Source organism: Takifugu rubripes, unplaced genomic scaffold (genome assembly GCF_901000725.2).
Source record: "Takifugu rubripes unplaced genomic scaffold, fTakRub1.2, whole genome shotgun sequence".
Classification (NCBI taxonomy): Eukaryota; Metazoa; Chordata; class Actinopteri; order Tetraodontiformes; family Tetraodontidae; genus Takifugu; species Takifugu rubripes.
Genome location: NW_021821643.1, coordinates 103,663 through 123,019, shown reverse-complemented (window position 1 = coordinate 123,019; position 19,357 = coordinate 103,663). Strand labels below are relative to the sequence as shown.

Here is a 19,357-nt window from a genome sequence, read left to right as displayed (position 1 = left end):
TGAGGAGAGGAAAGGAGAGGAGGGGAGAGGAAACCATGACCCAGTGGAGTGACAGAGGCCTGTCAGGTGATCATGTTTCCGGACCCCGGCAGCCTTGGCCTATAACAGCATAGCTAAGATGTGACCTAACGATTAGACGACCCCCTAAGTATGATAATCTGTCTGTCTATGACAGTAACTGGAACTACGGAATTAGTAACAATAAGCTTTTTCAAAGAGGTAGGTTTTGAGTCTGATCTTAAAAGTAGCGATGGAGTCAGCCTCCCGTACCTGGACAGGGAGCTGGTTCCATAGCAGGGGGGCCTGGACAGGGAGATGGTTCCATAGCAGGGGGGCCTGGTAGCTAAATGCTCGGCCCCCCATTCTACCCCTAGAGACTGTGGGGACCACAAGTAGACCAGCATTCTGAGAGCGGAGCGGTCTATTGGGCTGATAAGGTGTCACTAGCTCCTCCAGGTAGGATGGAGCTAGGCCTCTGAGGACCTTGTAGGTCAAAAGAAGGGTTTTAAAAATTATTCTAAATTTAACGGGCAGCCAATGAAGCAACGCCATTACAGGAGTAATGTGATCTCTTTTGTCAATACCTGTCAGAACTCTGGCTGCAGCATTTTGGATCAACTGGAGGCTTCTTAAAGAGTTGTTTGGACACCCTGATAATAAAGAATCACAATAGTCCAGCCTGAAGGAACAAATGCTGGACTAACTTTTCAGCATCATGGTGGGTCAGTAGCTTCCTGATCTTTGTGATGTTCCTCAGGTGAAAAAAGGCACTTCTAGAAACTAATTTAATGTGTGAGTTGAAGGAGAGATTTTGATCAAAAGTTACTCCAAGATTCCTCACAGAGAGACTAGATGTTAATGAGATACCATCTAGAGTGATCATGTGATCTAATCTATCCCTGAGAGGTTCAGGACCAAACACCATGACCTCAGTTTTTCCTGGGTTAAGGAGGAGGAAATTTGAAGACATCCAGGACTTTATGTCTTTAAGACAGGTCTGAAGCTTCACTAACTTCTCTGTCTCCTCTGGTTTCATGGATAAATAAAGCTGAGTGTCGTCAGCATAACAATGAACATTTATCCCATGCTGCTGAATAATGTTCCCTAAGGGAAGCATGTACAAGGTGAAGAGGATTGGTCCAAGTCCAGAACCTTGAGGAACTCCATGGCTAACCCTACTGTATGAGGAGGGAATGCCATGGACATGGGCAAACTGGTATCTATCAGATAAGTATGATCTAAACCAGTCTAGTGCTGTCCCTTTAATCCCAATCACATGTTCCAGTCTCTGTAACAGGATGCTGTGATCAACTGTATCAAAAGCAGCACTGAGGTCCAGCAGAACCAGCATAGAGACCAGTCCATGATCTGAAGCTATGAGAAGATCATTAGTGACTTTAAGAAGTGCTGTTTCTGTGCTGTGGTGAGCTCTAAAGCCTGACTGAAACATCTCAAACAGGCTGTTCCTCTGCAGGTGCTCCAGTAACTGAGTCACCACCACCTTCTCTAGAACTTTAGAGATAAAAGGAAGGTTGGATAATGGCCTATAATTTGCCAAGACATCGGGATCCAGTGATGGTTTTTTAAGCAACGGCTTAATCACTGCCACCTTGTAGGACCGGGGTCCATAACCTGACACTAAAGAACCATTGATCTGGTCCAGGATAGAACTGCCTATCAATGGTAAAACATCCTTCAACAGGTGTGTTGGGATGGGATCTAAAGGACACGTGGTGGTCTTGGATTTCTGAATTAGGCCTGGTTAGCTTTCTCTCTGATAGCTAGAACTTTATCAGTGAAGAAGCTCATGAAGTCTTCACCACTCAGGGAAGAAGGGATACGTGGATCTAAAACACTGTGACTTTTAGTTAATTTGGCCACAGTGCTGAAAAGAAACCTGGGGTTACTCTTATTTTCCTCAATCAAAGAAGAAAAATAAGCTGTTCTAGCCTTGCGAAGGGCCTTTTTGTAAACTAATAGACAGTCTTTCCAGGCTACATGGTAGCTGTCTATTTTACAAGAATGCCACTTCCTTTCCAGTCTTCGCACTTTCTGCTTGAGGGTCCTGATATGTGAATTATACCAGGGGGCACACCTCCTCTGATTTACTATTTTCTTTTTCAGGGGGGCAACAGAATCAAGCGTGATTCTCAGTGAGGTTGCTGCACCTTCAGCAATAGAGTCAACCTCAGCAGGGCTCAGATTATGACTGATCCCTGGGGAAACACACGGTGGTCCTGGGATCAGCACAGGGATCACTTCCTTAAACTTAGCTACAGCATTATCTGAGAGACATCTGCTACAGTAAGACTTTGTTCTGAGCATAGAAGAATCCTTAATCATAAATGTAAAAGTGATCAAAGAATGGTCTGACAGGACTGGGTTCTGAGGGAACACTGACACATGTTCTACCTCAACACCATAAGCCAGAACTAGATCTAAGGTGTGGTTGAAGCTATGAGTTGGTTGGTTTATCTGCTGGAGGAAACCAACTGACTCAAGTAATGAAATGAAGCCACTTCTAAAGCTGTCATTTATAACGTTCATATGGATATTAAAGTCTCCAATGATAATGACTTTGTCCGTTCTAAGGACCAAGTCAGACAAGAAATCAGAGAACTCAGACAGGAACTCTGAATATGGCCCAGCAGGGGGCCGATATACAACTACAAACAAACAAACAAACAAACAGAAAGTGGAGGTGCGTTTGATTCAGACCCTTTTGCTCAAACAGAAAGTGGAGGTGCGTTTGAGTCAGACCCTTTTGCTCAAACAGAAAGTGGAGGTGCGTTTGATTCAGACCCTTTTGCTCAAACAGAAAGTGGAGGTGCGTTTGAGTCAGACCAGTGTGTCAACAGTTTCCCAGAAACATGTTCAGGTACTGAAGATGGCGTCTGGACCTCCGAGCCCTGGCGGGACTCTGCATCCGTCTCAGCTGAGGGAGTTAAAGCTGTAAACAGAATTCACAAAGAACCAGAAAATTCAGACATGTCAGAAGATGAAGCTGCAAACCGAAGACTTGGAAAGTTGTACCAAGAGCTAGATACAGAGAAGGAAGAGGTATTGGTCTTTCTCAACTCCGCCCTGTGGTAGAAACCAGCCTCGTGTAGAAATGAATGGAGAATCCTTTATGGTGTCTTCTACCCTTCCACAGAGTCCTCAAACCTGGACCCCAGCCTGAGCTCCTCCTACACCTCCTCTTGCTTGCTTTATCTGTGTGTCCATCCCATCCTCCGGTTCCACATTTGGTTATCTTTAAGGTGTCACCGTTGCAGCGTGCTAACAATGTTTGTGTCTTTGTGCTTTACTCCAGGTCACCAGTGCGTTTAATGGCCTGTCCCAGGTAACCTGTTCTAATCTGTTAAACGGGTCTGAGATTGAACCTTTGCTTGACTGGCTGATGAACCCCTCCACCAGACGGATCCCTCAGAACGGAGGGAGGAATCGATTGGATACCATCATGTGATTGAGTCATGTGTCTTCTCCACCGGGGAGACAACAACAACAACAACAACAACAACAACAACAGCAGCAGCAAATATAGCAACAACAACAACAGTAGCAGCAGCAACAACAACAAATATAGCAACAACAACAAATATGTAAACAACAACAACAAATATCGCAACAACAGCCCACAAAGGTTGAATGTCAGTCAGAACCAAAGAGGTTTTAAATGAAAGATGTGTGTCGGACCAGTAAAGTGTGTTTTGTGAATCATCATGACCAGTGTGGGTCAGTGTTAGTTAGTGTGGGTTAGTGTTAGTTAGTGTGGGTTAGTGTGGGTTATTGATAGTGTGGGTCAGTGTTAGTTAGTGTGGGTTAGTGTTAGTGTGGGTTAGTGTGGGTTATTGAGAGTGTGGGTCAGTGTTAGTTAGTGTGGGTTAGTGTGGGTTGGTGTGGGTTATTGATAGTGTGGGTCAGTGTTAGTTAGTGTGGGTTAGTGTTAGTTAGTGTGGGTTAGTGTGGGTTATTAATAGTGTGGGTCAGTGTTAGTTAGTGTGGGTTAGTGTTAGTGTGGGTCAGTGAGGGTTAGTGTTAGTGTGGGTTAGTTTGGGTTAGTGCTAGTTAGTGTGGGTTAATGTTAGTGTGGGTTAGTGTTAGTTAGTGTGGGTTAGTGTGTTAGTGTGGGTCAGTGCTTGTGTGGGTTATTGTTAGTCAGTGTGGGTCAGCGTTAGTGTGGGTTAGTGCTAGTGTGGGTTAGTGTTAGTGTGGGTCAGTGCTAGTGTGGGTTATTGTTAGTCAGTGTGGGTCAGCGTTAGTGTGGGTTAGTGTTAGTGTGGGTTAGTGTTAGTTAGTGTGGGTTAGTGTTAGTATGGGTCAGTGCTAGTGTGCGTTAGGGTTAGTGTGGGTTAGTGTTAGTGTGGGTTAGTGTTAGTTAGTGTGGGTTAGTGTTAGTGTGGGTCAGCGTTAGTGTGGGTTAGTGTTAGTGTGGATTAGTGTTGGCTTAGTATTCATATGGGTTAGTATTAGTGTAGATCAGTGCTAGTGTGGGTTATTGTTAGTCAGTGTGGGTCAGCGTTAGTGTGGGTTAGTGTTAGTGTGGGTTAGTGTTAATGTGGGTTAGTGTTAGTGTGGGTTAGTGTTAGTTAGTGTGGGTTAGTGTTAGTATGGGTCAGTGCTAGTGTGCGTTAGGGTTAGTGTGGGTTAGTGTTAGTGTGGGTTAGTGTTAGTTAGTGTGGGTTAGTGTTAGTGTGGGTCAGCGTTAATGTGGGTTAGTGTTAGTGTGGATTAGTGTTGGCTTAGTATTCATATGGGTTAGTATTAGTGTAGATTAGGGTTAGTGTGGGTTAATGTTAGTCAGTGTGGGTTAGTTAAAGTACTGTAACGGTTAGTCTGGCATGTTGATGTTGAGGGTTTAGTGGAAGTAAATGTTATAATGTGACTCGTTGTGACTCGTTTGTGTTTCACCTGTCTGCTCCTCAGGATGCGGCTCCGCCCTCTTTTTTTGCTGATTTTGATCAAATGGTAAGTTAAACCAGGTCAGGCTTTATAGACAGGTTCAGTTTAACGAGGTTCATCAGTTTCAGAAAAATGGGTTTCAGATTTGAAAACTGTGTAAATTGAAAGCAGAGAAAGTGCTGGAAACCTGCTGCTGTTATCAGGCTGATCAGTATTGATAGAGATCATTAGTGATCTGCTGACGTTTGCATCTGACAGCATCTTCAGATGGTAACCAAGGTCCAACAGTGCAGTTGTGGTTTAGTCTAGTTCTATTAGTGATTCATCTGGATCACATTATCTCCTATTAAGAAACTCAGTTCTAGTTCTGGTTCGAGTTGAAAGGAACATGTCAGGAGCCAGTTTTGGGTTCACACCAAGTTTTCTCTACAAGAACGAGGTTAAAACAGAACCAAGTGAGGTTCCTGAAGTTCCAGACACAGAAGCTCCTGAGGAACAGGAGGCTACAGCTCCCCCTGCTGGTGAGGAGCCCGCAGCACCTGCTGAAGAAGAGGAAGAGAAGAGTGAAGAAGAGGAGGTGAAGCCGACTACAGCTCCTTCCACTGAGGAAGAGCTGGAGCCCACTGTTGCTCCCTCTGATGAAGTGATGGAGGAGACTGAAGCGCCACCTGCTGGTGAGGAGGACACAGAGGGATCAGGCAGTCTGGAGAAGGAGAAGCCAGTCGTAAGCGAACAGCATGATCTTCATCCTTGATACATCTGGTCAGTCGGCAGGTTCATCTTCATCATCACCACCATGGCCGGGAGTATCTTCATCATCAGCAAACTCATCATCAAGATGATCTTCATCAGCAAACTCATCATCCTCATCAAGATGATCTTCATCATCAAACTCATTATCCTCATCAAGATGATCTTCATCATCATCATTAAGATTGTCTTCATCATCATCAAGATGATCTTCATCACCATCCTCATCAAGATGATCTTCATCATCAGCAAACTCATCATCAAGATGATCTTCATCATCAAACTCATCATCAAACTCATCATCCTCATCAAGATTATCTTCATCATCATCAAGATGATCTTCATCACCATCCTCATAAAGATGATCTTCATCATCAGCAAACTCACCATCATGAAGACCTTTATGATGATGATGATCAAGATGATCTTCATCATCATTAAGATTGTCTTCATCACCATCAGGATTATCTTCATCATCCTCATCCTCATCATCTTGTATCAATCAATACTTCACTCAGTTTCTAATAAACGTGAATGTTTTCCTTTGAAGGTACCTGAGGAACCTTCATCCATCCAGGAGGCGGAGCTTGATGAGGTTTCTTTTTCATTTGTGTTGAATTTGCTTGTTTTCGATCTTAATACGTCTTAAATAAAAATGTTGTCTGTAGATTCCTGGTGCTGACCAAACATGTGCGGATGAAGCAGCTCCGCTGGTAAATATAAAGAACAACAACAACAACAACAACACTAATAATAATAGTTTTGGGGGCCGCTGACACGATTGTCTCATTAATGTGAATGAAGTTCGAACCCTAAATCAGAGCTCCCTCATTGGAGACGAGTGTTTCAGCTCCTCTGACCCGGTTCTGTTTTGATCTGGGATCACGTCTTCCTGTCGTTGCAGGAAAACATGCCGATCCCGTCAGTGATCATCGAACCCGCCTCCAGTAACGAAGGTGACGACGACCGCGATGGTGACATCATCTCGCCCACCGCCGCCAGTGACAACGATGTGACCACGGTGAGCCAGACCATGAAACACATGAGTCCATCTGGAGGCGTGTCCGGGCTCCCGGATGACTTCCTGTACAAGGTGAGACTTCCTTCAAGGCCAATAATCCGACCCGGACCCTGACCCTGATCCTGATCCTGATCCTGACCCTGATCCTGATCCTGACCCTGACCCTGACCCTGACCCTGACCCTGATCCTGATCCTGATCCTGACCCTGACCCTGATCCTGATCCTGATCCTGATCCTGATCCTGACCCTGATCCTGATCCTGATCCTGACCCCGACCCTGACAGGAAGTTCCCAGCAGGACCACAGGTGACACCTCTGTGTCTTCAGGTGGAGACGATGCACGACTTTGAAGCAGCCAACTCAGACGAACTTGAACTGAAGAGAGGTGACGTGGTTCTGGTGGTGCCCACCGAGTCGGCGGAGGATCAGGTGAGAATGGAACCAGACACACCTGCCAGGACCACAAACACATTTGAATATTTCAGCTGTGTGGCTGAAACCTTGATTACATTTATTTGTCAGTCAAAACATTTGAACCTTTTTATTGTTACTAAAACTCAAAAACGTCCTAAAGAAAAACCCCACAAACACGAGTTGACAAAGTTCTGCTGAGACCCAGGAGAAGCACAGGAGAAGCACAGGAGAACCACAGGAGAACCACAGGAGAACCACAGGAGAGCTTCGCTCAGGTGGAGACGTGCTAAATGGAGCAGGTGCATAAAACAAAGGCGTCACCTGATGTCACTGTTGCTCCGACTACAGAAAACAGCCGCAGGTGTTTAGGATGAGCTGAGCTCAGATTGTCCTGCGTTAACGTTGCGCTGTTGTTGTTGTTGTTGTTGTTGTTGTTGTTGTTGTTGTGGCAGGACGCTGGTTGGCTCACGGGTATCAAAGAAAGCGAGTGGTTAGCACGCGGTGCTAGCGCCCAGAAAGGACTGTTTCCAGAGAACTTTACGCAGCGTTTGGAATAAGAAGACTCGCGACGCTGTAAAAAACAAGACGTGAGCAGAAGTTTGAGGCAACATCAGAGCAACATCAGCAACTGCCTGGAGGCACCTAGTGCAACCGTGGGCAGGTCACCACCAGGTTCCTCTGCACAGCAAAACTGGTGCCAACGTCTCGTTTGATCCTGGAAATTACGAAGCATGACGTGATAGTCTGGCCCCCCCCACAAACAACCAATATTCTCCTGTTGTTGGAAGACGTGACTTTAACTGGGAAAAACATCTGGACCGGAACAGCGGAAGAAAAGAGAGAAAAGGATCCTCTGTTGCTCCAGACGTGTTTGATTGCTGTGGAATATTCTAGAATCTGTAGTCATGTGACCTATTTAAATGTTCTGGAGTCTGCCAGGGAGTCGGTGAGGACGCGTCCGTTGGCGAGTTCCTACCTGCGAGTGTTTGGTGATCAAGTCTCTGTTCTGTGTTTCTGCCAAAATAATGTTGCTTATTGATTTAATAGTAGAGCTAATTGATCCAGACCATAAGTCACAGCGACGCTGTTTGATGCAATTTATGTTGTGTGTTTATTCCTGGTGTGTTGGACACTTCTGATGTCACTTCCTTTGACCTTGATGGTGTAGATCCCTGACCTTGATGCCACAAATCACTTGTTTATGTCATCAATAAATGAGTCCTGGGAACATTTTGGCTTCTTTATCGTTCATGATCCAACCGCACACATACAGTTGGGGGGGGGGGGGGGGGGGGGGGCAGAGCTTCCATGAACTTTGAGCAGAACTGACGTCAGCAGGAACCATCAGAACTGGAGGATGAAGAGTGAAGAACAGCAAAGTCTTGAAAATGTGAAACATTCCAAACGTCACAAACTTCTTCACTTTATTTCATCCTCCTCAAACTCATGAACAAATCTCAAGGTCACAATATCTGCAGAGGATCAATGAAGGTCACGTGAAGCCGTCAGAGGCTTCTTCTCCCATCGTTCCTCCATGAAGGTGCTGAGAAGAAGCTGAGTGGATGCTGCTGAGCGGGCAGAAGCCAGAAGACCTGGCCTGTTAAATGGGTCCACAGGTGTCTTCTGGAAGGTTCTGCAGCCTGAGAACCTGTTGCAGACGATGAGCAGGTGCAGCAGGCCAGAGTGTGACTGTGGGGACGAGACCGATAAAATCACTTCCTGTGCTGCGGCTGTGTGCTTCCTGTGATGGTGTCCTAGCAACAGTGAAACCACACGTTCTGGGGGAGCGACGCTGAAAGAGACGCAGAAACCTTCACAGCAACCTTCGGCTCCTTGCAGCATCTTCTCACCACATTTATCTTCTGGACGTTTACAGTCACGTCAATAAAATGTAAACATCAACTCTGAGCAAAAGGGAAAACTTGAAAATCTGTTTATAGGTTCTAATCGTGATGATTTATCTTTGATGTTTTAGAGAAATGAATGAGCAGAACCACATTTCAGAGCTGCTGAGACTGCTGTCGTCATGGAGACCTGTTTCCTGTTTGTGGTGAGGTGGGCGGGGCATCAGCAGCAGGGGCTGATGGGGGCTGAGAGGAGCTGGATCAGTCCTGCCTCCGGCCCACCAAAGCAACAATGCAGCCGTTCACACCTGCGGCTCTCTGCTTCCTCTGCTCAGGTGAGTGTTTCCAGCCAGCCAGGACACGACCACCACACACACGCTGACTTCAGCTGCCTGTCCCCGTCTCTACAGGGCTGGTTGTCATAGAAACGCAGCTGACCCAGGACCAGATCTCAGTGACCAGGAGAGCTGGTAAAAGTGCCTCAATAAGCTGTGGAGGAATCAATGAGTGTGGTAGTTATGTGTTGTGGTACCAGAAGAAGGAATCAGGCACGTTTGAAAGGCTCCTGAATATTGCTAAGAGCGGCGGTAAACCCACGCGGTACTCTCATGCTGAGAAAGATGATTTCTCAGCTAGGATTCAGCAGAACAACTGTGAGTTGATCATCTTCTCAGTTAAACCCTCTCACGCTGCCTCATATTACTGCTCCTGTTGGAAGAGTGGAACCACAGTGAGAGAAGATGTGAGGCACCTGAACAAAAACCAGCTGCTGTGGATCAATATCCTTTCTGATGGAAATCTGATGTCTGGAACCAGGAAGACCTGATGTCTGGAACCAGAAAGACCTGATGTCTGGAACCAGAAAGACCTGATGTCTGGAACCAGAAAGACCTGATGTTTGGAACCAGGAAGATCTGATGTCTGGAACCAGGAAGACCTGATGTCTGGAACCAGGAAGATCTGATGTCTGGAACCAGGAAGATCTGATGTCTGGAACCACAAAGATCTGATGTCTGGAACCAAGAAGACCTGATGTCTGGAACCAGGAAGATCTGATGTATGGAACCACAAAGATCTGATGTATGGAACCACAAAGATCTGATGTCTGGAACCAGGAAGATCTGATGTCTGGAACCAGAAAGACCTGATGTCTGGAACCAGAAAGACCTGATGTCTGGAACCAGAAAGACCTGATGTCTGGAACCAGGAAGACCTGATGTCTGGAACCACAGAGACCTGATGTCTGGAACCAGGAAGATCTGATGTCTGGAACCAGGAAGATCTGATGTCTGGAACCAGGAAGATCTGATGTCTTGAACCAGAAAGACCTGATGTCTGGAACCACAGAGACCTGATGTCTGGAATCAGAAAGACCTGATGTCTGGAACCAGGCAGATCTGATGTCTGGAACCAGGAAGATCTGATGTCTGGAACCAGGAAGATCTGATGTCTGGAACCAGAAAGACCTGATGTCAGAGTCACCTGTACTGAAACAGGAATCTTCAGGATCAGAACCTCGACTCAAATGTTCAGCAGCAGATTTTGTCCTTCTCTGTTTCACTGTGTCAGGATTTTTGGATCTGGAACCAGACTCGTCGTCTCAGGTGAGAATCAAACTTTGCTCCAAACCTTTTAATAACAATCAAAAGACAAAAAAGAAATATTGACACTCAAGAAGATTATCTATAAAACCATAAACACAAGAGCACAGACGGGAATTTAGCTGGATTTATCTGTGGATTATTGGAGAATAAATGTGTAGATTATTTTAGGATTATTGGTGAATAAATGGGTAGATTATCGGTAGATTATTTGTGAATAAATGGGTAGATTATCTGTGGATTATTGGTGAATAAATGGGTAGATTATCGGTAGATTATTTGTGAATAAATGGGTAGATTATCTGTGGATTATTGGTTAAAAATGGGTAGATTATCGGTGGATTATTGGTGAATAAATGTGTAGATTATCAATGGATTATTGGTGAATAAATGGGTGGATTATCTGTGGATTATTGGTGAATAAATGGGTAGATTATCAATGGATTATTGGTGAATAAATGGGTAGATTATCGGTAGATTATTGGTGAATAAATGGGTAGATTATCGGTGGATTATTGGTGAATAAATGGGTAGATTATCAATAGATTTTTGGTGAATAAATGGGTAGATTATCAATGGATTATTGGTGAATAAATGGGTAGATTATCGGTAGATTATTGGTGAATTAATGGGTAGATTATCGGTAGATTATTGGTGAAAAAAAGGGTAGATTATCGGTAGATTATTGGTGAATAAATGGGTAGATTATCAATGGATTATTGGTGAATAAATGGGTAGATTATCGATTATGATTGACTTGTGTGAGCGCACGATGTGCATGTGTGGTTGAGCTGACCTCTGACCTCCAGCGTTGACCCCTCAGGGCCAGTGAGAGCAGTAACTCTGGTGTCTCACCACAGATGCGGCGCTGGTCCAGCCTGTGTTGAGCGTGTACCCAGCAGCATCCAGAGATCCTCTGGAGGGGAGGACCGCCCTGCTGTGTGTGGCCTCAGACATGGTTCCTCCTCTGGTGAGGTTCTCCTGGAGGAGACAACGGGCCGACAGTGCTGTGGAGGAGTCACCTCCTGCCCATGAAGAAGAGCTGCAGCTCAGAGAGCCGGGCCGCATCACCTCCATCAGACTGCTGGACCGGGACGCCGTCCACACCTATAAATACCGCTGCTCCGTGCAGCACGAGGGGGGGGGCGGTGAAGGCCCAGTCCCAGCAAGGTGCTGATGTCCTGTCCCTCAGCCATCTTGAGACACCTTCAGGTGGGCTGATCTTTCTTCTTCACTGTGTTTCTCTTCCAGAGGTTGCACCAGTCCCCCCGTCCATCCCCCCGTCTGCCCCCCCGTCCATCCCTCCGTCCATCCCTCCGTCTGTCCCCCCGTCCATCCCTCCGTCCATCCCCCCGTCTGTGCTGAGGATGAAGCTGCTCTCTTTTGTCTACACGGCCCTGATGATGAAGAGTCTGCTGAGCTGCTGTGGAATCTCTCTGCTCCTCTTCCTCACCAACAACCAGAAACAGGCTGACTGACTGGTTCCAGTCCACCATCCTGTCTCGTCCTCTCACTGCTTCCTTTTCCACTGGGACTTTTCCTCTCGCAGAATAAAAGCTTCTCTCCAGCAATAATAACTGTAATTTGCCAGCTTTGATCAATAAAGTAAATCTGTCTGAACAGGAAGCTGAATCCTCGTTGTGAGGTCACCAAACTCTTTGTAGTTTGATGTCATTTTTTCAACTTTGTTGATGAATTTCTGGACCGATGACAGCGTCTCGATCACTTCCTGTTTGACATGTTTGTTATTAGGAAGCGGCAGAATGAGACGGTTGCTGCTCACATGTTGATCTTTAGGGACGATATTGGAAGACACAGAAGATTTCCTGTTTATTACGGAGAAATCCAGAAATGGTTCGTTGATCATTACATACAAATTAAGTCCGAATAATTCTAAAAGTGTCCAGAAGATAAATGTGGTGAGAAGATGCTGCAAGGAGCCGAAGGTTGCTGTGAAGGTTTCTGCGTCTCTTTCAGCGTCGCTCCCCCAGAACGTGTGGTTTCACTGTTGCTAGGACACCATCACAGGAAGCACACAGCCGCAGCACAGGAAGTGATTTTATCGGTCTCGTCCCCACAGTCACACTCTGGCCTGCTGCACCTGCTCATCGTCTGCAACAGGTTCTCAGGCTGCAGAACCTTCCAGAAGACACCTGTGGACCCATTTAACAGGCCAGGTCTTCTGGCTTCTGCCCGCTCAGCAGCAGCCACTCAGCTTCTTCTCAGCACCTTCATGGGGCACAAATTAGTCAGTAAAATCCCTTCTGGAAGGGGATCAACAGGATCGGCTCAAATCAGCATTTCCCTTCTAACAATAGTTGATATTTAAAACCCGTTTGGAAGCATCTCCACAGGATCTTCAGCAACGTGAGTTGTGATGGAGGCCCCAAGATTCAGGTCAGGATTATGAAGTCAGTGACCAGATAAACCAGAACAACTGCTCTTCATCTTTAGGCCCCTTTAGCAAACTAGAGAAAAGCACTGGGCGCTGTGGGGCTTTGATGTTTCAGATCAAAGTCTCTCTGGAATCTATGTTACCAACTGAATCAGCTCTTCCTTGGTCCACCATCAGCGCCTCCTAAAGACATTAAAATCCGGCCGTGCCGTGGACAAGGAGGGGAAGTGTTTCAGGTCTCCAGATGGGTCAGGGTCTGAGTACGAGACTGCTGAAGAGTGGGCTGATGGAGGTCAGGGAGGAGGCTGGGTGAGCCCAGATGATGAACGTTCCTGTACAAATCAAGTTCCACTTAAAGTGTCAGACGGGTGGGAAGCTGGACATGAGGCTGCAGAGCAGGAGTTATGGAAGAGTGACGAAGAAAAGTGTTCAGCTGATGAAGAGTTGGCACGGAACACTGGTACACAATCAGTTTCCAGAGATCAGGCAGGTGAGCCTCAAACAGGAAGTGTGTTTAACGAAAACCCCTCAGATAACAAGGGAGGTGCGTTTGATTCAGATCCCACGACTGAAGCACAGGGAGGAGGTGTGACGGGTGCAGTTAGGACCCAAACGCAGCACTCTGGAAAGCTGGACCCTAGTAATGATTTTTATTAACACACGGGCAAACAGGAACTCAGGCAGACCAGGAAACACAGGAAATAGTCCGTTCTTCAGGTTCTGGGCCCGCACAAAGTCTATGGGTTGCGGGCTCGGGGAGTGGGACGAGCAGCAGCGAAGTCCGAGCCGGGCGGAGAAGTCTAAACCAGGTGAGCAGACAGGTACCAGAGACACTGAGGCAGAAGTCGTAGTCAGGGGCAGAAAGCAGGTAGGTTGTCCTGGGAACAGGCAAGGCACGCAGAACGAAGACAGGCAGGGTCGGTAACGGGTAATCCCGCAGGGAAACAATGCTGGAAAGTCACGCATGAAAGCAGAAGAACAATCTGGCACTGAGTGAGTGTGAGGCTGGAGAATATATACTGGTAGGTGAGCTGATTGATGAGTGAGGGCAGGTGTGTGATCAGAGGGTGTGGTGTGAGCAGGGCAGTGGAAAAGTACTGGGACAGGAGGGAACTGGGGAAAAGGGGCTGTGACAGGAGGTGCGTTTGATTCAGACCCTTTTGCTCAAACAGAAAGTGGAGGTGCGTTTGAGTCAGACCAGTGTGTCAACAGTTTCCCAGAAACATGTTCAGGTACTGAAGATGGCGTCTGGACCTCCGAGCCCTGGCGGGACTCTGCATCCGTCTCAGCTGAGGGAGTTAAAGCTGTAAACAGAATTCACAAAGAACCAGAAAATTCAGACATGTCAGAAGATGAAGCTGCAAACCGGAGACTTGGAAAGTTGTATCAAGAGCTAGATACAGAGAAGGAAGAGGTATTGGTCTTTCTCAACTCCGCCCTGTGGTAGAAACCAGCCTCGTGTAGAAATGAATGGAGAATCCTTTATGGTGTCTTCTACCCTTCCACAGAGTCCTCAAACCTGGACCCCAGCCTGAGCTCCTCCTACACCTCCTCTTGCTTGCTTTATCTGTGTGTCCATCCCATCCTCCGGTTCCACATTTGGTTATCTTTAAGGTGTCACCGTTGCAGCGTGCTAACAATGTTTGTGTCTTTGTGCTTCACTCCAGGTCACCAGTGCGTTTAATGGCCTGTCCCAGGTAACCTGTTCTAATCTGTTAAACGGGTCTGAGATTGAACCTTTGCTTGACTGGCTGATGAACCCCTCCACCAGACGGATCCCTCAGAACGGAGGGAGGAATCGATTGGATACCATCATGTGATTGAGTCATGTGTCTTCTCCACCGGGGAGACAACAACAACAACAACAACAACAACAACAACAGCAGCAGCAAATATAGCAACAACAACAACAGTAGCAGCAACAACAACAACAAATATAGCAACAACAACAACAAATATAGCAACAACAGCCCACAAAGGTTGAATGTCAGTCAGAACCAAAGAGGTTTTGAATGAAAGATGTGTGTCGGACCAGTAAAGTGTGTTTTGTGAATCATCATGACCAATGTGGGTCAGTGTTAGTTAGTGTGGGTTAGTGTTAGTTAGTGTGGGTCAGTGTTAGTTAGTGTGGGTTAGTGTTAGTTAGTGTGGGTCAGTGTTAGTTAGTGTGGGTCAGTGTGGGTTAGTGTTAGTTTGTGTGGGTTAGTGTTAGTTAGTGTGGGTCAGTGTTAGTTAGTGTGGGTCAGTGTGGGTTAGTGTTAGTTTGTGTGGGTTAGTGTTAGTTAGTGTGGGTCAGTGTTAGTTAGTGTGGGTCAGTGTTAGTTAGTGTGGGTTAGTGTTAGTGTGGGTTAGTGTTAGTTTGTGTGGGTTAGTGTGTTAGTGTTGGTCAGTGTTAGTTAGTGTGGGTTAGTGTTAGTTTGTGTGGGTTAGTGTGTTAGTGTTAGTCAGTGTTAGTTAGTGTGGGTTAGTGTGTTAGTGTTGGTCAGTGTTAGTTAGTGTGCGTTAGGGTTAGTGTGAGTTAGTGTTAGTTAGTGTGGGTTAGTATTAGTGTAGGTTAGTGTTGGCTTAGTATTCATATGGGTTAGTATTAGTGTAGGTTAGGGTTAGTGTGGGTTCATTTTAGTCTGTGTGGCTTAGGGTTCGTATGGGTTAGTGCTAGTTAGTGTGGGTTAGTGTTAGTGTGGGTTAGTGCTAGTTAGTGTGGGTTAATGTTAGTGTGGGTTAGTGCTCATTAGTGTGGGTTAGTGTTAGTTAGTGTGGGTTAATGTTAGTCAGTGTGGGTTAGTTAAAGTACTGTAACGGTTAGTCTGGCATGTTAATGTTGAGGGTTTAGTGGAAGTAAATGTTATAATGTGACTCGTTGTGACTCGTTGTGACTCGTTTGTGTTTCACCTGTCTGCTCCTCAGGATGCGGCTCCGCCCTCTTTTTTTGCTGATTTTGATAAAATGGTAAGTTTAACCAGGTCAGGCTTTATAGACAGGTTTAGTTTAACGAGGTTCATCAGCTTCAGAAAAATGGGTTTCAGATTTGAAAACTGTGTAAATTGAAAGCAGAGAAAGTGCTGGAAACCTGCTGCTGTTATCAGGCTGATCAGTATTGATAGAGATCATTAGTGATCTGCTGACGTTTGCATCTGACAGCATCTTCAGATGGTAACCAAGGTCCAACAGTGCAGTTGTGGTTTAGTCTAGTTCTATTAGTGATTCATCTAGATCACATTATCTCCTATTAAGAAACTCAGTTCTAGTTCTGGTTGGAGTTGAAAGGAACATGTCAGGAGCCAGTTTTGGGTTCACACCAAGTTTTCTCTACAAGAACGAGGTTAAAACAGAACCAAGTGAGGTTCCTGAAGCTCCAGACACAGAAGCTCCTGAGGAACAGGAGGCTACAGCTCCCCCTGCTGGTGAGGAGCCCGCAGCACCTGCTGAAGAAGAGGAAGAGAAGAGTGAAGAAGAGGAGGTGAAGCCGACTACAGCTCCTTCCACTGAGGAAGAGCTGGAGCCCACTGTTGCTCCCTCTGATGAAGTGATGGAGGAGACTGAAGCGCCACCTGCTGGAGAGGAGGACACAGAGGGATCAGGCAGTCTGGAGGAGGAGAAGCCAGTCGTAAGTGAACCGCAGGATCTTCATCCTTGATACATCTGGTCAGTCGGCAGGTTCATCTTCATCATCACCACTATGGCCAGGAGTATCTTCATCATCAGCAAACTCATCATCAAGATGATCTTCATCAGCAAACTCATCATCCTCATCAAGATGATCTTCATCATCAAACTCATTATCCTCATCAAGATGATCTTCATCATCAAACTCATTATCCTCATCAAGATGATCTTCATCATCAGCAAACTCATCATCAAGATGATCTTCATCATCATCATTAAGATTATCATCATCATGATCTTCATCACCATCCTCATCAAGATGATCTTCATCATAAACGTGAATGTTTTCCTTTGAAGGTACCTGAGGAACCTTCATCCATCCAGGAGGCGGAGCTTGATGAGGTTTCTTTTTCATTTGTGTTGATTTTGCTTGTTTTTTATTTTAATACGTCTTAAATAAAAATGTTGTCTGTAGATTCCTGGTGCTGACCAAACATGTGCGGATGAAGCAGCTCCGCTGGTAAATATAAAGAACAACAACAACAACAACAACAACACTAATAATAATAGTTTTGGGGGCCGCTGACACGATTGTCTCATTAATGTGAATGAAGTTCAAACCCTAAATCAGAGCTCCCTCATTGGAGACGAGTGTTTCAGCTCCTCTGACCCGGTTCTGTTTTGATCTGGGATCACGTCTTCCTGTCGTTGCAGGAAAACATGCCGATCCCGTCAGTGATCATCGAACCCGCCTCCAGTAATGAAGGTGACGACGACCGCGATGGTGACATCATCTCGCCCACCGCCGCCAGTGACAACGATGTGACCACGGTGAGCCAGACCATGAAACACATGAGTCCATCTGGAGGCGTGTCCGGGCTCCCGGATGACTTCCTGTACAAGGTGAGACTTCCTTCAAGGCCAATAATCCGACCCGGACCCTGACCCGGACCCTGACCCTGAGCCTGAGCCTGAGCCTGAGCCTGAGCCTGAGCCTGAGCCTGATCCTGACTCTGACTCTGAACCCGACCCCGACCCCAACCCTGATCCTGACCCTGATCCCGACCCTGACCCCGACCCTGACCTTAATCCCGATTCCGACCCTGACCTTGATCCCGACCCTGATCCCGACGCTGACCCCGACCCTGACCCTGACCCTGACCCTGAGCCTGAGCCTGAGCCTGAGCCTGAGCCTGAGCCTGATCCTGACCCCAACCCTGATCCCGACCCTGATCCTGAGCCTGATCCCGACCCTGACCCCGACCCCAACCCTGATCCCGACCCTGACCCCGACCCCAACCCTGATCCCGACCCTGACCCCGACCCTGACAGGAAGTTCCCAGCAGGACCACAGGTGACACCTCTGTGTCTTCAGGTGGAGACGATGCACGACTTTGAAGCAGCCAACTCAGACGAACTTGAACTGAAGAGAGGTGACGTGGTTCTGGTGGTGCCCACCGAGTCGGCGGAGGATCAGGTGAGAATGGAACCAGACACACCTGCCAGGACCACAAACACATTTGAATATTTCAGCTGTGTGGCTGAAACCTTGATTACATTTATTTGTCAGTCAAAACATTTGAACCTTTTTATTGTTACTAAAACTCAAAAACGTCCTAAAGAAAAACCCCACAAACACGAGTTGACAAAGTTCTGCTGAGACCCAGGAGAACCACAGGAGAACCACAGGAGAACCACAGGAGAACCACAGGAGAGCTTCGCTCAGGTGGAGACGTGCTAAATGGAGCAGGTGCATAAAACAAAGGCGTCACCTGATGTCACTGTTGCTCCGACTACAGAAAACAGCTGCAGGTGTTTAGGGATGAGCTGAGGTCAGATTGTCCTGCGTTAACGTTGCGCTGTTGTTGTTGTTGTTGTTGTTGTTGTGGCAGGACGCTGGTTGGCTCACGGGTATCAAAGAAAGCGAGTGGTTAGCACGCGGTGCTAGCGCCCAGAAAGGACTGTTTCCAGAGAACTTTACGCAGCGTTTGGAATAAGAAGACTCGCGACGCTGTAAAAAACAAGACGTGAGCAGAAGTTTGAGGCAACATCAGAGCAACATCAGCAACTGCCTGGAGGCACCTGGTGCAACCGTGGGCAGGTCACCACCAGGTTCCTCTGCTCAGCAAAACTGGTGCCAACGTCTCGTTTGATCCTGGAAATTACGAAGCATGACGTGATAGTCTGGCCCCCCCCACAAACAACCAATATTCTCCTGTTGTTGGAAGACGTGACTTTAACTGGGAAAAACATCTGGACCGGAACAGCGGAAGAAAAGAGAGAAAAGGATCCTCTGTTGCTCCAGACGTGTTTGATTGCTGTGGAATATTCTAGAATCTGTAGTCATGTGACCTATTTAAATGTTCTGGAGTCTGCCAGGGAGTCGGTGAGGACGCGTCCGTTGGCGAGTTCCTACCTGCGAGTGTTTGGTGATCAAGTCTCTGTTCTGTGTTTCTGCCAAAATAATGTTGCTTATTGATTTAATAGTAGAGCTAATTGATCCAGACCATAAGTCACAGCGACGCTGTTTGATGCAATTTATGTTGTGTGTTTATTCCTGGTGTGTTGGACACTTCTGATGTCACTTCCTTTGACCTTGATGGTGTAGATCCGTGACCTTGATGCCACAAATCACTTGTTTATGTCATCAATAAATGAGTCCTGGGAACATTTTGGCTTCTTTATCGTTCATGATCCAACCGCACACATACAGTTGGGGGGGGGGGGGGGGGGGGGCAGAGCTTCCATGAACTTTGAGCAGAACTGACGTCAGCAGGAACCATCAGAACTGGAGGATGAAGAGTGAAGAACAGCAAAGTCTTG

At 46.7% G+C, this 19,357-nt stretch overlaps 3 protein-coding genes and 1 long non-coding RNA gene across 5 annotated transcripts; all 4 read left to right on the top strand.

The window, feature by feature from the left end:
- The first annotated feature begins 6,038 nt into the window (after positions 1–6,038).
- LOC115248595 (amphiphysin-like) lies at positions 6,039–8,270 on the top strand. 2 transcript variants are annotated; one of them, XR_003887410.1, is made up of 6 exons: positions 6,039–6,247; positions 6,321–6,365; positions 6,557–6,745; positions 7,002–7,103; positions 7,249–7,387; positions 7,541–8,270. XR_003887410.1 is itself a non-coding variant. In XM_029832347.1 (5 exons), exons 1-5 carry the CDS (start codon positions 6,044–6,046, stop codon positions 7,643–7,645), a joined length of 645 nt encoding a protein of 214 aa, XP_029688207.1. In that variant the 5' UTR covers positions 6,039–6,043; the 3' UTR covers positions 7,646–8,270. The 2 variants fall into 2 exon arrangements, 1 of the variants encoding a protein (XP_029688207.1); XM_029832347.1 differs by lacking the exon at positions 7,249–7,387.
- A 352-nt stretch (positions 8,271–8,622) lies between these two features.
- Positions 8,623–11,972, top strand: LOC101072220 (uncharacterized; the record flags this gene model as incomplete). Its single annotated transcript, XM_029832341.1, is given in 7 exon segments — positions 8,623–8,628; positions 9,189–9,267; positions 9,343–9,752; positions 10,389–10,536; positions 11,394–11,671; positions 11,673–11,703; positions 11,785–11,972. Coding segments are annotated over 7 exon segments (1,140 nt in total), but the record flags the coding sequence as incomplete, so codon positions are not given.
- A 785-nt stretch (positions 11,973–12,757) lies between these two features.
- Positions 12,758–16,376, top strand: LOC115248614 (uncharacterized). Its single transcript, XR_003887415.1, has 4 exons — positions 12,758–13,514; positions 14,068–14,497; positions 14,596–14,625; positions 15,836–16,376. It is a non-coding gene; the product is annotated as an uncharacterized lncRNA (long non-coding RNA).
- Positions 16,377–16,927: 551 nt separating this feature from the next.
- On the top strand, positions 16,928–19,205 carry LOC115248609 (amphiphysin-like). Its single transcript, XM_029832364.1, has 5 exons — positions 16,928–16,936; positions 17,010–17,054; positions 17,249–17,437; positions 17,910–18,011; positions 18,427–19,205. The coding sequence occupies exons 3-5, from the start codon at positions 17,255–17,257 to the stop codon at positions 18,529–18,531; spliced, it is 390 nt and encodes a 129-aa protein (XP_029688224.1). The 5' UTR covers positions 16,928–16,936; positions 17,010–17,054; positions 17,249–17,254; the 3' UTR covers positions 18,532–19,205.
- Positions 19,206–19,357: the final 152 nt, after the last annotated feature.